The sequence below is a fragment of the Leptonychotes weddellii genome, chromosome 9 (assembly GCF_054177405.1).
Source record: "Leptonychotes weddellii isolate Sample4059 chromosome 9, ASM5417740v2, whole genome shotgun sequence".
NCBI classification, from domain to species: Eukaryota; Metazoa; Chordata; class Mammalia; order Carnivora; family Phocidae; genus Leptonychotes; species Leptonychotes weddellii.
In genome coordinates this window covers 31391670-31409436 of record NC_138377.1, presented here as the reverse complement: position 1 = coordinate 31409436, position 17767 = coordinate 31391670, and the positions used below count along the sequence as shown (strand labels likewise).

Here is a 17767-nt window from a genome sequence, read left to right as displayed (position 1 = left end):
TATAGCAGCAATGTCTACAATAGCCAAACTGTGGAAAGAGCCAAGATGTCCATCGACAGATGAATGGATAAAGAAGAGGTGGTATATATATATATTATTATATATGGAATATATGTGGAATATTATACAGCCATCAAAAGGAATGAGATCTTGCCATTTGCAACGACGTGGATGGAACTGGAGGGTGTTATGCTAAGCAAAATAAGTCAATCAGAGAAAGACATGTATCATATGACCTCACTGATATGAGGAATTCTTAATATCAGGAAACAAACTGAGGGTTGCTGTAGTGGGGGTGGGGTGGGAGGGATAGGGTGGCTGGGTGATAGACACTGGGGAGGGTATGTGCTATGGTGAGTGCTGTGAATTGTGCAAGACTGTTGAATCACAGATCTGTACCTCTGAAACAAATAATGCAATATATGTTAAGAAAAACAAAAGATAGCAGGAGGGGAAGAATGGAGGGGGGGAATCGGAGGAGGAGTCGAACTATGAGAGACGATGGACTCTGGAAAACAAACTGAGGGTTCTAGAGGGGAGGAGGGTGGGAGGATGGGTTAGCCTGGTGATAGCTATTAAAGAGGGCAACTTCTGCATGAAGCACTGGGTATTATGCACAAACAATGAATCATGGAACACTACATCAAAAACTAATGATGTAATATATGGTGATTAACATAACAATAAAAAATTTTTTAAAAATCAGAAAATAATGAATAGGAGAAACAGCTCCCTGTTTGGGCCTATAGCATTCAAATAAAACATGCATATTGGAAAAAAAAAAAAGGATATGGGAAGAAAAAGATGATAGAAAAGGTGTTCATACGATGGTATTCACATCTGTAACTATAGTCTGGAATGCAAAGGAAAGAATACCTGCAGAGATACCAGATTAACTACAGTGAAAATAGACCCTCTCTCCAGATTCATAATGAAAAGCTGGCCTTTGCCTTGACCTAAGGCCTGCCCATATACTGTGACCTAAGGGGAAACAAATCTACCTTTTTCTTTTTCCCATACATGAATAGTGTTTTAGTAATTTGGTAGGGGGGGATGCAGGAAGGGCAAATATAAGGAGAGTTTTAATTTATGAAAATAAACTCTGACCATTATTATTTTCATTACAATTACTTTGAAAGCACTAAGATGGGAGGAGAGTACTGTGGAAGTCAGCACATATTCAGTGCAGGACAATGTAAATCTTTGTCCCCAATTTTACAGTTTTAGAGCTTTTTTTTGAATAGGACAGATGAGATCAATATCTGCTTGTGTTTGACAGAGTGAAAACAGCAAAAGGAAATTCATTATGCATACAACAAAAGGGCTGGAACATCTCCATGAACTTAAAATAGTAAGAATTCTTAAAAGGTTTGCCTGCCTTGATTGTGCTATAGGAAGAATCTGTGCAGGTCTGTGTTTTCCTCAGACAACTTTCAATTCTACAAGCTGGCAGTTACAGTAACTATACAGGGTGTCATGAAGAAAAAGAAAAGTTGGCATCAAAATGTTGCAAAAAATATATTTAATATTCTGTAATAACAACTGTGAATCTTGGTATCATTTGTTGTCAAAAATCTTAAAAAGTTATATCCAGTTTTTATGGAAGGCTGGTTGGTATTTTGCTCCCTATATGGAGTATAACTCTGGAATCTTCCATTTATTTTACCATTATTCTTGGATATGCCAATTACCTTACAAGAAAGCATTCTTCAGAAGCTTATTTTTTAATTCTCCTTGTATTGTGTTAACATGCAAATATATTTAGAATATATTTGTTTGAATTTTTTAATATTTTTTTCTAATGGCAAAATGAAAGAAAAATTCATTTAAAATGTCTATGATGCCACCATGAATAACGGTATAAAGTTGAATACCCTATCAGCAGAATCTTTCTCCTTCTGCCCCCCAGAGTCCATGTCAGACGCACAGACAAAGTGGGAACAGAAGCAGCCTTCCATCCCATTGAGGAATACATGGTACACGTTGAAGAACATTTTCAGCTTCTTGCTCGAAGAATGCAAGTGGATAAAAGAAGAGTATATTTGGCCACGGACGACCCTTCTTTATTAAAGGAGGCAAAAACAAAGTGAGTTAAATGAGACTGGGATTCTTTTCAATTGAAAGGAATCCTTAATTCCCATGACTTGTGATTCTTGTTATAATATTACTACTGATTATTGGCAGTTTTTTAATTCAAACAACTGTGTACTTGTGTGACTGTTAATATAATCAAAGCATATTTGAGGTGCCAGCAAGGTGTATGTTTCATTCTGAAGTCTCTTCTCTTGGTGTGTAGGCCACTGCCATCCTGCTGTGTACTCACATGACCTCTTTGTGTGTTTGGAAGAGAGAGAGCAAACTTTCTGGTGTCTCTTCCTGTAAAGGCATTAATTCCGTCAGGAGCACCCCATTCTCATACCCTTATTTAATCCCCATCATCTCCCAAAGGCCCCATCTCCAAATACCATCACATTGGGGGTCACAGCTCAAACATAGGAATTCTAGGGGGACACACACATTCAGTCCACAACACTAACCAACTGCTAGAAATAAAACACACCAGGGGCTTACCTTTTTGCATTCACTATCTTCACTAGCAATTGTGGGCAACTGAAACATATGTAAAATATAAGTTTTCATCTCATAAGAAATTTCTGGAACTTGGAAATTATATTAAAGAAAAGTAAAGAATCAGAAGACAAGTTTTATAAGTGGAACAATAAGAGCTTCTAGTATGTATTGAACAGTAACCATCATTTATGGAACATGCCTGTATTTCAGGCACCGTGGTAGGTGCTGGGGATTCCATGATATGCAAGATACTCTGCTTTCAAGGAATTCCTAATCTAGTAGGAGGACAATATGAGTAGTGCTGCTGTAGAGTTAATGTAGGGTGTTTGGAAAATACATAAAGCACACTGATCCTAATTGGGAATTTATCACAGGATCTAGGTTAACCTAGAATTGGCCTTTATTTACTATTAACAAATAAAGGATGTATTAAATGTGTGAAAGTAGGAAATGAAGGAGAAGAATCTGTAGTCTCAGTTCTGCTCAGACACCATTTACTCCAGAAATCATCCCTAAGTGAATCCCTAAGTGTCCCTCCTCTGTGCATTCCCCTGACTTAGTGTTTAGCACTTGCTTACCTCTGTCTTCCTCACTGGATTATAAGCACGTTAGACCCAGTACCTAGCTCTAGTAAGTGCCCAGTAATTATTGAATTATGTTTATTTCAATCCCATCGGTTTGGAAACATTTCATTAGCTGTTAACCATTTAAGCTATTTGACTATTTTATTTATTTATTTCTTGGTCCATTTTTTATGTCACAAATAGGAGTTGGGAAGAAAAACATTAATTTAAAGTGAAGACTGTAATGTGGGTGTTTATCCAAATCATTGGATAATAATTTAAATCCTATTTCTCCCTCCTAAGAATTCAAATTAACCTGATATAAATTGCGTGTTTTTTTTTAAGTCTCGCTCTATCAAATACTCTCTCACACTGTCACACTCTCACACACACATACACACAAAGGACCATGAAATTCATCAGCCAAGCATAAGCCAAGTTATATGCTTATAGTTAGGGATTAAATGAACATTTGGGCACAAAACACAATACAAAATCTTCACAGATACTTTTCCAGTTTGATATCCAGACCGATTAGAAACAAAGTAGAACTAGTTCACCATGCTCCTTCATTTTAAAATACCTGACTAAATTTGTAGCTTGGTTGAAAAAATAATAAAATTAATTTTATCTACTCTTTTACTTGTTCTTGAAGCATCACAAGCTTTTTCCTGTCTTTCTTATTTCCCTGATTAGCAAAATAATTCATGCTCATTAAAAGATATGGAAGTTGGTAAGTATACAGGCAAGGAAAAAATGTTACCCACAATCCTATTACTCAGTGGCAACAATTACTTAAATGTTGACTTATTCCCTTTAGTCATTTATATAGTTAGTATTTTAGTAGTTGATCATATTGTATATAATAATTTGAATTCTTTTTACTTAATACAGCAATGGATCCATTTTCTCAGGTCCCTAAAAATTTAATCATCATAAATGTCTCTTTTAATGACTATATATCTCCTATATTGATGTGCAATTGCTTGCTTGCTCATTTGCCTAATATTGTACAGTTAGGTTATTTCCAGTTTTTTACTCTTATAAATAATGCTATGATGTATTCTTAAAATTGTCCACATTATTTCCTTAAGCTAGATTTTTGGACTTGGAAATATTAGATAAACGGATATGAACATCTTACAACTTTGATCCATAGTGCAGCATGATATTTTTACAAGAAGCAACCCTTATAGTAGAGTTGGCAGCAGGGAATAGTACAGTTTGAATTTCCTTTTTGTGGTCAGCAGCTAGTAACTCCTCTCCCCATGGTAGTCCAGGAGGCAGGGGTTTTTTTCATATTCTGTTATAAACATAGCAGCAGCATTTTATGCACTTTTTTTCCCCCTCTGGAAATCCTTTAATTTTAATTTTCTGAGTCATTTTTTTAAAGATTTATTTATTTATTTTAGAGAGAGAAAGAAAGCACGAGCAGGAGGGGCAGAGGGAGAGGAAGAGAGAATCTCAAGCAGGCTCTGCACTCACAACACTGAGATTATGACCTGAGCCAAAATCAAGAGTCGGATGCTTAACCGACTGCACATCCAGGCACCCCAATTTTATGAGTCATTTTGAAAATTTTCTCAGGAACTTAAATGCTGTTTCTCTACTTCATTATTTTACATAGATGTTTTTCTACTCTGAATCAACTCTGCTTTAGACCTGTCAGGATTAGTTTTGATACCTAAGCAAACCATAAAACCTCTGCCATTTAAGTTTTAGAGACCAAAAACATGAATTAATCTCTCATCAAGGTGTATAGTGTCCAGGGTGATTATGAGACTTCTGTGCTTCAAGAGGGTGAAGAGCTGAAGAATTAAATGATGCATAGAATTCACACAGGGAAGAATCCATTTTCTGGGTAGCTTATCTTTTGTAAAAGCAGTCAAGATTAACTTTATATATGTGATTTCTGTGTGAAAATGAGCAGTTAATGCTTTGCTGCTTGGTATTACACCTCAGGTTTCTCTTGGTTAAGACTGAGTTTGTCCATGAGATTTTGGCACCTGCACTGACTGTGGCAGCCATTGCTAATGTGGAGATCTCTCTCTTAGGTAATTCACTGTTAGAGTGTTTAAATCACAGAATCATTGGCAAAGAAATAAAAACTGTTAAAGCTGTCAATCCAATATTGTAGTCTGAGACGTGGAGATTGGGAACAGGGGTGAAACAGGAGAAGAAACAGGTCTTTAAAAATCTCCTAGAATAAATATTTACATATTTAGTGTGCTCTTTATCAAAAATGCTGGATGAGCCCTCCTAAAATTAGTTCCGTTTAAATGAGTAGAGGCAAGAAAAATGTATTTAAAAGTTTTTGTAAAGGGTTTGGTTGCCTTGTGAAATGAAGACTCAGCAATAAAGGGTGGTGATTTTTTTCACTATTTTATTGAAATGTAATAAGCTAGACACAGTTACAGGACACTAGAATACAAAGAGAAATAGAATATAATATGTGGCTCCTTATTTCAAGGAGTATCCAGCTGGTAGGCGTATACATGTACATGTAACAAGTTATTGAAGTATAGTTAGATGAATGTGCTGTAGGAGTTGTATACCAGGACCAGTAAAAGTAATGCCTCTGCTGATGTACTTGTGGTCAGAAGACAAGAAAGAAGCATGTTTGTGTAGAAATTTCCATACGTTTTATTGGAGATGCAAAATCTCCCTTTTCCATTGTTCACTTTGTTTCTGTTTGTTTTTTCCAAACTCCGTATCCTTCATCAAGCAGTCTCAGATAAGGCTGAGGAACTTGGGTGTTCTTTGGTCTGATTCCAGGGAGAGGGGTCTTTAAGTTAGGAAGGGCATTAATGTTAGTGTCACATCTCAGCAAAAGGATCACTCTTTTCTTTTCACTGGGCACCCAAACCATGCTGACAGAGTTAGTCTATTCGAGGATAAAACCTGTATTGGTGTGTTTTAATGATTCCCTCGGTCCTCTATCCTCCAGCCTTTTCATATTTATTTGTTGCGGTTTCTGCCCCATGCCTGGGTATGCAGCTTCACAAGAATCACATTAAAAGTCTTTTTGGTTGTTTTCTTTTTAAAACAAATGTGACATTTCCTTTGTCTCCCTGATTTGGGGCTGAAGAGGGCAAAATGTCAAAAATAATGAGGCCAAATGGATCGGAACACTGATTACCAGTCTGAAACAGTGCTCAGAGACTTGGCTGTCACAGTCATTATTAGAGGCAATGAGAAAAAGCTCCTTGGTGGCTGTGAAATGAAGAGAATCTAAAGCAGCTTTTAGGGGATTAGGAAAAAGTCCCAGACATAGGTAGCATTCACTTATTCATGTATTTACTCACACAGCATTGTGTGGGGTACTAGGTGCTGTGAAGCAAAGAAAAATAAAGTCTAGTCCCAACCTTTGGGGAATACTGTGTGGGAGACAGACATGTAAACGGACTTCTGATTGTTCAGGGTTTACAAATAGGAACTATTGCCCTCTCAACAAATATTTATCAATCCTTTATTCCAGATTCTCTTCTAAGTACTAAGAATAATACAGTGAACAAAGCAGATGAAATGCCTCTTTATAAAGAGCTTACATTCCAGTTAGGGATGATGAAGGTGGGGAATGGATACAGGCAGTAAATAACAGTCAATATATATTATATGTCCAATGATAATAAAAGTCATGAAGTTAATCAGGTAAAAAAAGATAGAAATTGCTGAAGTCCTCATTAATAAGACTATATTTGAGCAGAGATCTAAAGGAAGTAAGGAATAAAACCAAGTGGATATCTGCAGAAGAATGTTTAACAATCACGGCTAATATTTATTGAGCATTTAGTACATGTCAGGTGCTCTTCTAAGCACTTTACATTGCTTAGTGTATTTAATTCCCACAGAATTATATAAAGCAGGTACAATTATTATCCCATTTTGATTTAACTCCCTAAGTTTGCAACTTAACTCTGAAGATCTACCTCACCCCTGAGAAAATTTATTCACTCTGTACTAGAGTATAATTAAAACCTCTTAATTCACAGTAGAATCATTTGAGCATATGGTAGACTTTCTGGTAAGATACTACCTCCCAATAGAGTACTGTGATTTCAGTGACTATGTACAAATTTATTTCTTTTTTTTACAGGTACCCCACTTACGAATTTATTAGTGATAACTCTATCTCTTGGTCTGCTGGACTACACAATCGATACACAGAAAATTCACTTCGGGGTGTGATCCTGGATATACACTTTCTCTCCCAGGCAGACTTCCTAGTGTGTACTTTTTCATCCCAGGTAAGTGATAGTAGGGCATGTTTAAATGGCCAATATTTTTTTGGTCATATTGAGTTCAGGAAGTTCTTGGTTGTTTTGTTTTGTGTATGTATGTATGTGTGTTTAATGTTATCATGACTCAGGTGCAATTTTCCTAATATTTGGGAATGATCTCTTTTGTGAAAGAATGGGAAGATTCCATACCCTCCCCTCCAAAAAAAATAGGTATTCAGGTATTTAGTTGCTTACAAGCAATTGTTGACTACATCTCCACTGAAGCCAGCTATTGGAGTTGTTTAAAGTACTGGCATGTTCACAGCATTTAACCAAAATAGCAAGTAAGTAAGCTTAGTTAATACTTTCTGATTTTGCAGGGGTGCCTGTGTGGGTCAGTCAGTTAAGCTTCCAACTCTTGGTTTCGACTCAGGTCATGATCTCAGGGTCATGAGATCAAGCCCCATGTAGGGTTCCGTGCTCAGTGCATGATCTACTCAGGATTCTCTCTCCCTCTCTCTCTGCCCCTCCTCCTGCTGGTGCGCACTCGCTCTCTCTCTCTCGAATAAATAAATAAAATCTTTTTTCAAAAAATACTTTCTGATTTTGTATAGTCAGTATGCAGCCAGCATCCATCCACTTCTACACATCGGTGCACTGATACTGAGAGGCTTAAACACCAAGCATTGTGTCTCACTCAATTGCTTTATAGGAAATAAAGTGTAAATGTAATTCTTTTTCAAGTCCTGTTACATTTCTACCAAGCAAGAGACTGTATATTAAATTTAGGCAATACCATATTACAATCGTTCTTTGAGTTTAATTGTTGCAGATAATTATATGTTATGGGCTTGGTGTTTTTGTTTTTATGAGTGGTCCAATCAGCCTTGTATACACAGTGGAATACCAGCATAGAAATATTTATTGTTGGTTTTATCCTGCTCTCATTTATGTGCATATTATGGGTTAGTTCATTCAACAAGCTGTTAAATGACTATTTGTGCTCAGAATTATATTAGGTGTGGAGAGGATTTCTAGGGTGATTGAAGCTACAACAGATCTTACCCTGGTCCAGAATCTAGTGAGCAAAATACTCACATGAAGTAACTGGAGAGTAATTACCAAGAAATATAGATCATGTAAGATAAATCTTTGCCTAAAAGCTTAGAAGAAGCAGAGAAAAGAAAATGTGAGAAGGGAGGCCGCACCATTTTCATGGGAATATACTTCAGAGAGTATAAAGAAATGGACAGTTTTTTTATTTTGTGACAATGCACATTGTCACAATGGGGTGGTGATATGATTATTGGAAAGATACCTACCCCAGCAAAGACTATGAGTTTCTTCAATATGAAATAAGAATACACTTTCCACCCAGAGCAGAAGTCACATAGCAATAGTCCTAGTCAGAACAGAAAACTTTCTTGGCCTTCAAGTTCCCATGACGGCATCCACTGCTGACGTTTTTTTCCTAACGGGGATAAGGATCCTCTCATTGAGAAGCTCCCTTTTCTAGTCTCTTGGTGGGTAGACGGGAGGAGTTATAACTACTTGGTCTCTCTCAAATGTTATTGAGAATCTGGCTATATGCCCACCTGATCAACAGGTGCAAATGATTAGTAACAACCTCTACACATTTTTGAATGCTTATTGTTTGAATGATGAAGCAAGAGTCATTTTCCCAGATATACCACCACCTCTGTAGGCCTAGATTTTAGGCCTGTCTAAAGTCTATTCCTGTAGTCCAGGGTTGCTCAGCCTAGGCACTTTTAGCATTATAGGCAGGTACTTTGTTGTGAGGTACTGTCCTGTGCCTTGTAGGATACTCAGCAGCATCCCTGGCCAGTAGCATACTACCTCAAGTTGGGACAACTGAAAATGTCTTCAGATATTGCCAAATACCCCACAGCAGTGGGGAGGACAAAATCACCTTTGTTTAGAATCACTGCTGTAGTCATAAAGCTTGAAAATTAAATAAATATATACATGTCTGAACACTCAGCAGCCTTACATGTGGGCAGACACTGAGACAGGCATGTGCTCTATTTTGCTTTCCTTCTTCCAGCCCTCCTTAATAATACCATTAGGCTCATTCCAAAAAGAAAATCCTTTTATTTTTTTTCTTTTCAAGGATGTGCTATAGAATTTTTGATTCTTATAACCTCATGACTCTAATTTTGACCCAGAAATCGGGACCTCTATTACTTTATGATAGTAGAAATCTGTCCAAGCTTGAGGGGCATATTGTTCATACTACTTTGTTCTATTTTATGCATATCAACCTCAGGGTGTTCTCCAGACCTCAGGTTCAGAGAAGTCATTCACATGAAGGAAGAGTGGTGCTGAAAGAACTTTTTGTCTCCAAAGGAATGAGATTTGTGCTTATATATTATATTGTTCCTAAAAACTCTTGATAAGTTAGACAAAGTTCATCCGAAATAACTTTTGTTCATTTGAACCAAAGCAAAACTCAAACCAATATCTTATATACCAAAATAGATTTGAATACCTCAAAAAATTTTATGTGAGGGTTCAGAATAAAAGTTTAACAGTAAAAATACCTTACATTTATATACTGAGTAGCAGTTTGCTAAATGTGATCACTGCCATTATCACAAACCTTTCTTGATGACTATCAGCTGTAGCATTTGAAATTATGGAATAATTCCGCATTCACTGATAAATCTCTGGGCTTACTTGTATTCCAGCATTTTTTGCAAATATTTTTAGAAAATAATGGATTTAGTACAGTTCAGTATTTTTGCACTGTGAATGAAATTGGTTGCTTGATTGTAGAGGTTCTCTTGCCATAAACCAAAATTGGAACTGTTTGAAATTTTCCCAGAAATGTCTCATCATCATCACCAGTGGAGTGTGAGAAAAAGTCACTGATAGCATCAAAATGCCAAGCCATTGACTCCTAGGCAGAGAACAAAAATGAGGCAACATGGACTTTGGAATCAGACTGGGTTTAAATCTAACTTTGATCACTTAGTATCTGGGTGGCATTTGAACAAATTAGTTAGCCTATCACTGACCTTTTTTTCCCCAGCCTGTAAAACAGTAGTAGGACCTACTGCATAGAGTTTTTGTGATGATTAGAAGTTATATGTAGGGGCGCCTAGGTGGCTCAGTTGTTAAGTGTCTGCCTTCGGCTCAGTTCATGATCCCAGGGTCCTGGGATCGAGCCCCACATCGGGCTCCCTGCTCGGCAGGAAGCCTGCTTCTCCCTCTCCCACTCCCCCTGCTTGTGTTCCCTCTCTCACTGTGTCTCTCTCTGTCAAATAAATAAATAAAATCTTAAAAAAAAAAAAAAAGTTATATATAGGAGCGCCTGGGTGGCTCAATCAGTTAAGCGTCTGCCTTCGGCTCAGGTCATGATCTCAGGGTCCTGGGGTCGAGTCCCGCATCGGGCTCCCTGCTCAGTGGGAGTCTGCTTCTCCCTCTGCCCCTCCCCACCGCTTGTGCTCTCTCTCTGTCAAATAAATAAAAAAAAAATATTTAAAAAAAAATAAAAGTTATATGTAAAGCACTGAGAATAGTACTTAGCAATATATTAAATACAATGTTAGCCGCTGTTGTTATTTATAAAGGGAAAAGTATAGGAGTACCTTTGTGTGTTAGACTCTACAGTATTTATTTGAGCAATCTTTTTTCACATGGCCCCATTTCAGGCCACATACTCCCATATTTTAGGAGGAACATGAAACATGCTGTTCAAGGACTCTGTTACTCCTGCTTGTGGTCATGGGTAATGCTTAGGTTCCACTGAATAATCATGTACATTGTACGGGTATAACAATTCTTTGTTAAGAGGAGCAGCCAGAGAGCGCCTGGATGGCTCAGTCAGTTAAGCATCTGACTCTTGATTTCTGCTCAGGTCATGGTCTCAGGATCATGAGATCAAGCCCTGTGTTGGGCTTGGAGCGCAGCAGGAAGTCTGCTTGAGAGTCTTTCTCTCCCTCTCCCTCTGCCCCTTCCCCGGCTCACACTTTCTCATGCTCTCTCCCTCACTCTAAAATAAATAAATAAATCTTTAAAAAAAAAAAAAAGAAGAGTAGCCAGTAAATTCAGCATTTCATTTTCTCTGTGCCAACGTACCTCAACTCTTTTATTTAGCTTATTGAAAGAGAACATCACCATATAATATAAATTTTCAGAAACAAAAGCTCTTCATTCCCAAAGGGTGAATGATAAGTAATAGTCTTTGCTTTAACAAATGCAAGTAAAATTGTGTATGTGTTGACTTTAGGGAAATTAATCTGCAGAACGTTCTTACATATGCCATAGGCATGCTGGGAAATGGAAAAGGACTAAAGTGTTACATCCAGAAGGGTGACAAAAGAATAAAACATCGAGAACCAAATCTCAGCCCAGAATAAAACATGGACAACCAACTCTCAAACTTTCCTCAATGATAATATCATATTCCAAGAGATTATTAGAAAGTGACAAAGAGGTTAATATCTTCTTCGTAATGCTTTGACAACCCTGCAGTTTTGTCTCCTATGTCCAATCCTTTGAGGACTATTACACTATAAGACAATAGTGAGAAAGAGTTTATCTGTTGACCATGAGCTGTTGTAGGCAATACTGGAAGAATGAAATGCCATGCAAGACTTGGTTAATGTTTGAGAAACCGCAGGCACCAATACCATGGCACCTTGATCGGGATTCCTCATCACATTTTGGACCCATCCCCCTCAGTCTCAGGATTTCTAATCTTTCTTGGTTTTATATCTATAAGTAAGATCTGGGAATTCTCTCTCCTTAAAGGAAAAGTTTTTTTAAGCCAATAATATGACTGTACTCTCTAGTTTTGTTACTATTGTTGCTCTTAGTTCTCTGAATCCCTTCATCAGAGCTGTTTCTCAAAGCCAAGTTTGTCCTAAAAGCCTCATAAATTGAAGAGAACAATCCTCAGGATTTAATCTGAAAATTAGAGGCAATATTAACATTTTCAAAGAACATCATGTAAGTTTTGAAAGCTATGCAATCACATTCCAAATTATTCTTGCCTATACCCGAAGCATCTACTTTGTCACTTATTTTCCTATTTAATAAAACCATTTTAAATATGAAACACAGAAATTATAGTTGGTGAAATAGCAGTGGTTATTCAGTTGTACTTAGTTGTAAATAGGCAAAATATCAGAAAGGTTTTTAAAAAAAAAAAATACTACTTATCCGGTTTTGGAATCAGTTTTTATTACTCTGGAATCTAAGTTACAGAAATTGTAGATGCTCACTTTAAAGGCTTTGGGTAATCAGCATTTTTAAAGGAGCAATCAACATTGTTCAGTAGTTTTAACCATTAAAATAACAATAGGACAAAATTACTTTTTTTTCCCTTGTGACACTTTCCTTTTTCACACTTAATACAACACTCTCATGGTACTCTTTGTTGTCTGGTTCCAAATCCACACACAATACACCTGGCCTCCTTACCTTCTGAATCAGATTTTGGAAAGCCCAAAGGGAAAAATCATATACTACATTCATTTTATTCGACAGATGACTCTGGATAGGAATTTCCAGTGAGGTAAGGCCCATGAAACAATAGTAGATACTGTTCTCTCGTTGAATAGCAAAACAAAGTAGTTTACAGGAAAAGTGCATACATCTCTCAGCATCACCCAGGGAGACAAGAACTTACTTCCAACTTCTCACACTAGGAGATCCTCCTGGCCCCATCTATTTTGACAGAAAAACAAGATCCCATCTGCTCTGATAAGGCTTTGGAGGCTCATATAAACTCAGCTGGTTGCTTCTCAGGGATAAAATTCAGGTTAATGGAACTTCCTCTCCTTTTTAATTTTTTTTAATACAGTTGCATCTGTATTTTATCCTTTGGCAACATTTTTGCTCTTACTCATCACTGTGTGCTTAGTGGTGTTCTAAATGATACACTGACATGAAATAAGAAATAAAACTTACGACATATAGCCAGCCACTGCTTTCAAACCAAAAGATTTGCCTCTCTCAATCATGCTACCTGTCCAGTATCAAACTTAGTATTGATATCAGCTGAAAGCCTTCCTTTACCTGCCACACAGTTTGGATTGGTAAAGCCCAGAGAGGAAGCCTAAGGTAATTAAATGCAAACATTAACACTATAGTAATCTTTCTAGCCCTTTGCAGTAAGGTGCCCCATGGTAAATATAGAGAAATCTTTTTAACTACTAAGAATGTTATATGTGGATCTTAGAGATTAAATATCACTCATGGACCTGCATTTCCACTGCTAGGCTAGTATTATGCATGAAGCAGTATTCATTCAACAGGTACTCCTGAGCACCTACTATGTGGGCACAGTACTAGGTACTTATTCTAAGACAGTTTAGTGTATAGTGGAGAGCCAGAAAGTATTCTCATTGTAGCTCTACCATTTACTAGCTCCTTCCCCTACCCCCACTTTTTTTTTTTTTTTTTTTTTTTTGGAAATTCACTTAATCTTTCTGGGGCTTATTTCTTCAGCTGTAAAATATGGATAATAACAGCACCCACCAGTATTATGAGAAAGATAAAGGGCCTTATATCAGCCCACCTCAGTGTCTGAAATTTCTACCATTCTTTTTTCTTTGGCTTAAGAAAATACATATGTTATCCACAGGCTAACACTTTATGGATACCAAAATATAAACTGATTATTAGGATTATCCTCCAAAAGAAAGTAGATCCCTAAGGGTGTGGGACTGCAGGCAATGTTTTTATGAGGGTGAGACATTAATAGTGGAGAGGAGGAAATACATCAGAGCTCATTGCCACAGTGTGGTCATCCCAAGGGCAATGCAAGTTCCTGCATTCCTGGCTAGAGATAATTGAAGAGTGGGCACTGAAGAAAAGAAAAAAAAAAAAAACCTGTCAAGTTTGCCCAAGGCTTGCTTTGGCCTTATGTTTGTTCTTTCTGGTGTTACAATCCAAATATGGAGACCAGGATATACAAGAGAAATATGCTTAGGAGTTAACAAGCATACACAAACTGCCTAGGTTCAAAACTGGAATCTACCACTTAATAATAGTGTGACCTTGGGCAAATTCCTTAACTGACCTTTGACATCTGTAAAATGAGCATGATAGAATTTTATGGGGCTACTTAGAGGATTAAATTCAGTAATACCTAAAAACAATGTCTGACAGCAAAAACTCCAAAAATACCAGCCTCTATCATTGTCACTATACTTTGCTATTATTGGAGCTGCTTTGTTTTAATTGTTTAGTTTCTTCCTCTCCGGAGTCTCCACTTGATTTTGCTTGTCCCCTATGGGCCTTCGGCTGACTTTGGAGTTCCCGTTCCAAAACTTTTTGACCCTTGTTTTGTTACAATCTCAGTATTCTACCAGTGATCTCAATTGTACCATGACATCCCCACATCCCCAATGTAAAATTAGTTTGTTGATGGAGTAGCAAACTTGCAAGCAAAGTCATTGTCTTGGTTCTATGACTAGTTGAAATTCTAGCACTAGAATTTGGGCCGATCACTTACTCTCCTCATATTTTAGTCCATATTTGCAAAATTTAAAATATTTTCTAAACTTAGTTTCATTTGCAGATTACATATAGCATTTGAAAAGCATCCCTGCAGTTCCTGAAATTCAGATTCTTTAAGAAGTTAAGGTGATGCTTAACCTAATCAGATTTCATTTGCTCATAATAGTTAAAGATGAGCGGCTCCATTTAGTTTTTGATCTCATAAATACCAGAGTTTTAAAGGACTAGTGGGTAATCCTGATTTTGCTCCACTGAGCGGGTTAACAATTACTGTTAGTAGTATCATTTTAAATAAATGCAAAAGTATTGGCATAGTGACAATAAAGCTTCATTAACTAAGACAACTACAACTGAGATTTGGGAAAATTTGACTTGAGTTCTCTGTTCACAATGATTTATAATGGAAGAATTTTCTAAGTAAAATGGTAGTGTTCTCTCTTCTGTGTTCACCTATTCTTAGAAAAGTTCCTGAAACCCATTTCCTCTATAAAGAATGTATTTATTAATTGCTTAAAATGTTATATCCCCATGAAAGTAGTTATTGTTTAACTTTATCACCAAGCTGCAGGTTCAGTGTACAAAGTTCATATTGTGGAATTTCAGCGGCCATCCAGTGGGCATAGTAGGTATTCTTTGGACAGAGGAATCTTTTAAGTAGCTTTAAATGCATCAGGTAGATGCATCTTCACCAAAGGCTAGGCCATCTTATTTTAGTTCTAGAATGCTAATATCTACTCAGGGCTCTTAAAACTCTTTAGAACAGAAATGACAGATATGCTTTAGCTCACCTGCCAATGCTAGTTGTCAATAATTATATGAATTTCTATTGAGAAGAGTTCTGAGATCAAGTCCAACCTAGCAGAAAAGAGTATGTGATTGACTGAGACTGAATGGAGGGGAAGGGAGTAGCAGCATATGTGTTAAGTATTTATAATCCTAATGCTCAACCTTAAATTCTTCAAGGGCACAAACGATGTCTTACTCATTTTTCTTTCACCAGTGCCCAACACAAGGTATACTGTGTGACTCTTAATAAATGTTCATTAAAATTAACTGATTCATATTCTTAAAGTACTTTGCATTGTATATATATATTTTTTTTCTCCCAGAGACTTTAGTTGTAGTAATCTTTTATGTTTAAAAAAAAAGAGAAACAATTGTGCACAAAGATGAAGAATGACTTGTGCCATATCTGAGAGCAAATGCACTGAAAACCTGTGACTAGAATCTACTACTTCTCATCTTCTCAGTCCTAGTCCTGGTCTAGTCCTAGTCTGTTTGTCCAAGGGCCTTCAGATTGCGATGAAGGAGATTTTATGTATACTAACATTTTTTTTTCATTCTTTCCCAAGGTCTGTCGAGTTGCTTACGAAATCATGCAAACACTTCATCCTGATGCTTCTGCAAACTTCCATTCTTTGGATGACATCTACTATTTTGGGGGCCAAAATGCCCACAACCAGATTGCCATTTACCCTCACCAACCTCGAACTGCAGATGAAATCCCCATGGAACCTGGAGATATCATTGGTGTGGCTGGAAATCATTGGGATGGCTATTCTAAAGGTGTCAACAGGAAACTGGGAAGGACGGGCCTATATCCCTCCTACAAAGTCCGAGAGAAGATAGAAACGGTCAAGTACCCCACATATCCTGAGGCTGAGAAATAAAACTTCGATGGAAGAGAAGGACAACTAAACTCAGTTCAAATCATTTGAGCCAAACAGTAGATGAAGAAGGCCCTGACCTTACAACACATGGTGAAATGAGTAGACAACTTTAAGCACCAGGAGCAACTGGAAATGACAGATGCTTCACTGGTGGAATTACTCTTTAACGAGGGCTACAACGCCCTTAAACTCATGCACAGTCCAGTAATGTACTCACATATAACATACAAACAGGTTGTTTTCTACTGTGCCCCTTCTTTCAAGATTATGTCCCCATGAACAAACACTGCCACGTTGTGTAATTTAAGTGACATGGACATTTTGTGTGAGACTTCAAACATGGTGCCTATATCTGAGAGACCTTCGTGACCTAATGAGAAGACCAGAAAAGCTCCCTACTATGGGGAGGTTGGTTCTTAGCCAGTGGTGCTATTGTAACCACTGAATTCACTCCAATCAGCAGATTCAGAATGAGAATGGATGTTTTTGTCTGGATTTTTTTTTTTTTTAAGTAATTGCATCAGTTCCTCCACTTCATCATTAATAAGTGAAGGATACATCAGAAAATAAAATGTTCACACTCCATTAGGAACTTTTGTAAAACAATGCCATGAACGGATCTTTAGTACTCAGTGTTTCTGGACATTCTCTTTGATAACAAAAAATAAATTTTAAAAGGAGGAATTTTGTAAAGTTTCTAGAATTTTCCATCATTGGATGATGTGGTGGTCAGCTTTATAGTAGAAAATCTATGATAAAAAGAGGAGTTTTCTAGTTTTTCTGCTTAATTTTTTTTGTTTCTGATTGAGTGACTACTCAGTTCTTAGGTCAAAGAGTCATTAGTCCATTTTAACAGAGTCGTTAGTCCATTTTAACACTGAAAACTGAATTTAGTTGATACACATTACAGAGTTGCGAAGATATTCTCTGAGCGCTTTTATTTTCTTATTTTGGGCGTTATTTTTTAAATTGAATTAAATAATCACACTTCTTGTCCCAGAGGAACTGTCACCTCCATTTCCAAAACGAACAATTTCAGGCTTGTTGGTAACCTTTCTTATTGCGGCCATTGTCATTTTTTGTGAGTTGAGTCCTGTTGTTTTACCCAGGAACCAATATGTGTCTTTTCTTATGTCCTGCTTTTGAGAGCACCAGGAACCTTTGGGGTTGAGAAGCTGGCTCTGTTTCTCAAGTACATATCTCACAGTATGTAGAATTTGCTGAATAAAGGAGAGTGGAACCAGTGTGAGAC

General features: G+C 37.1%; 1 protein-coding gene across 1 annotated transcript in view; it reads left to right on the top strand.

Annotated features, from left to right (window-relative positions):
• The window catches only part of FUT8 (fucosyltransferase 8), a 259999-nt gene extending 242800 nt beyond the window's left edge, over nt 1-17199 (top strand). Inside the window, exons 10-12 of the mRNA XM_081829752.1 lie at nt 1910-2086; nt 7231-7381; nt 16198-17199. Coding sequence (XP_081685878.1) covers nt 1910-2086; nt 7231-7381; nt 16198-16515 — 646 coding nt within the window. The 3' untranslated portion in view covers nt 16516-17199. The remainder of the gene's footprint in view (nt 1-1909; nt 2087-7230; nt 7382-16197) is intronic.
• Nucleotides 17200-17767: the final 568 nt, after the last annotated feature.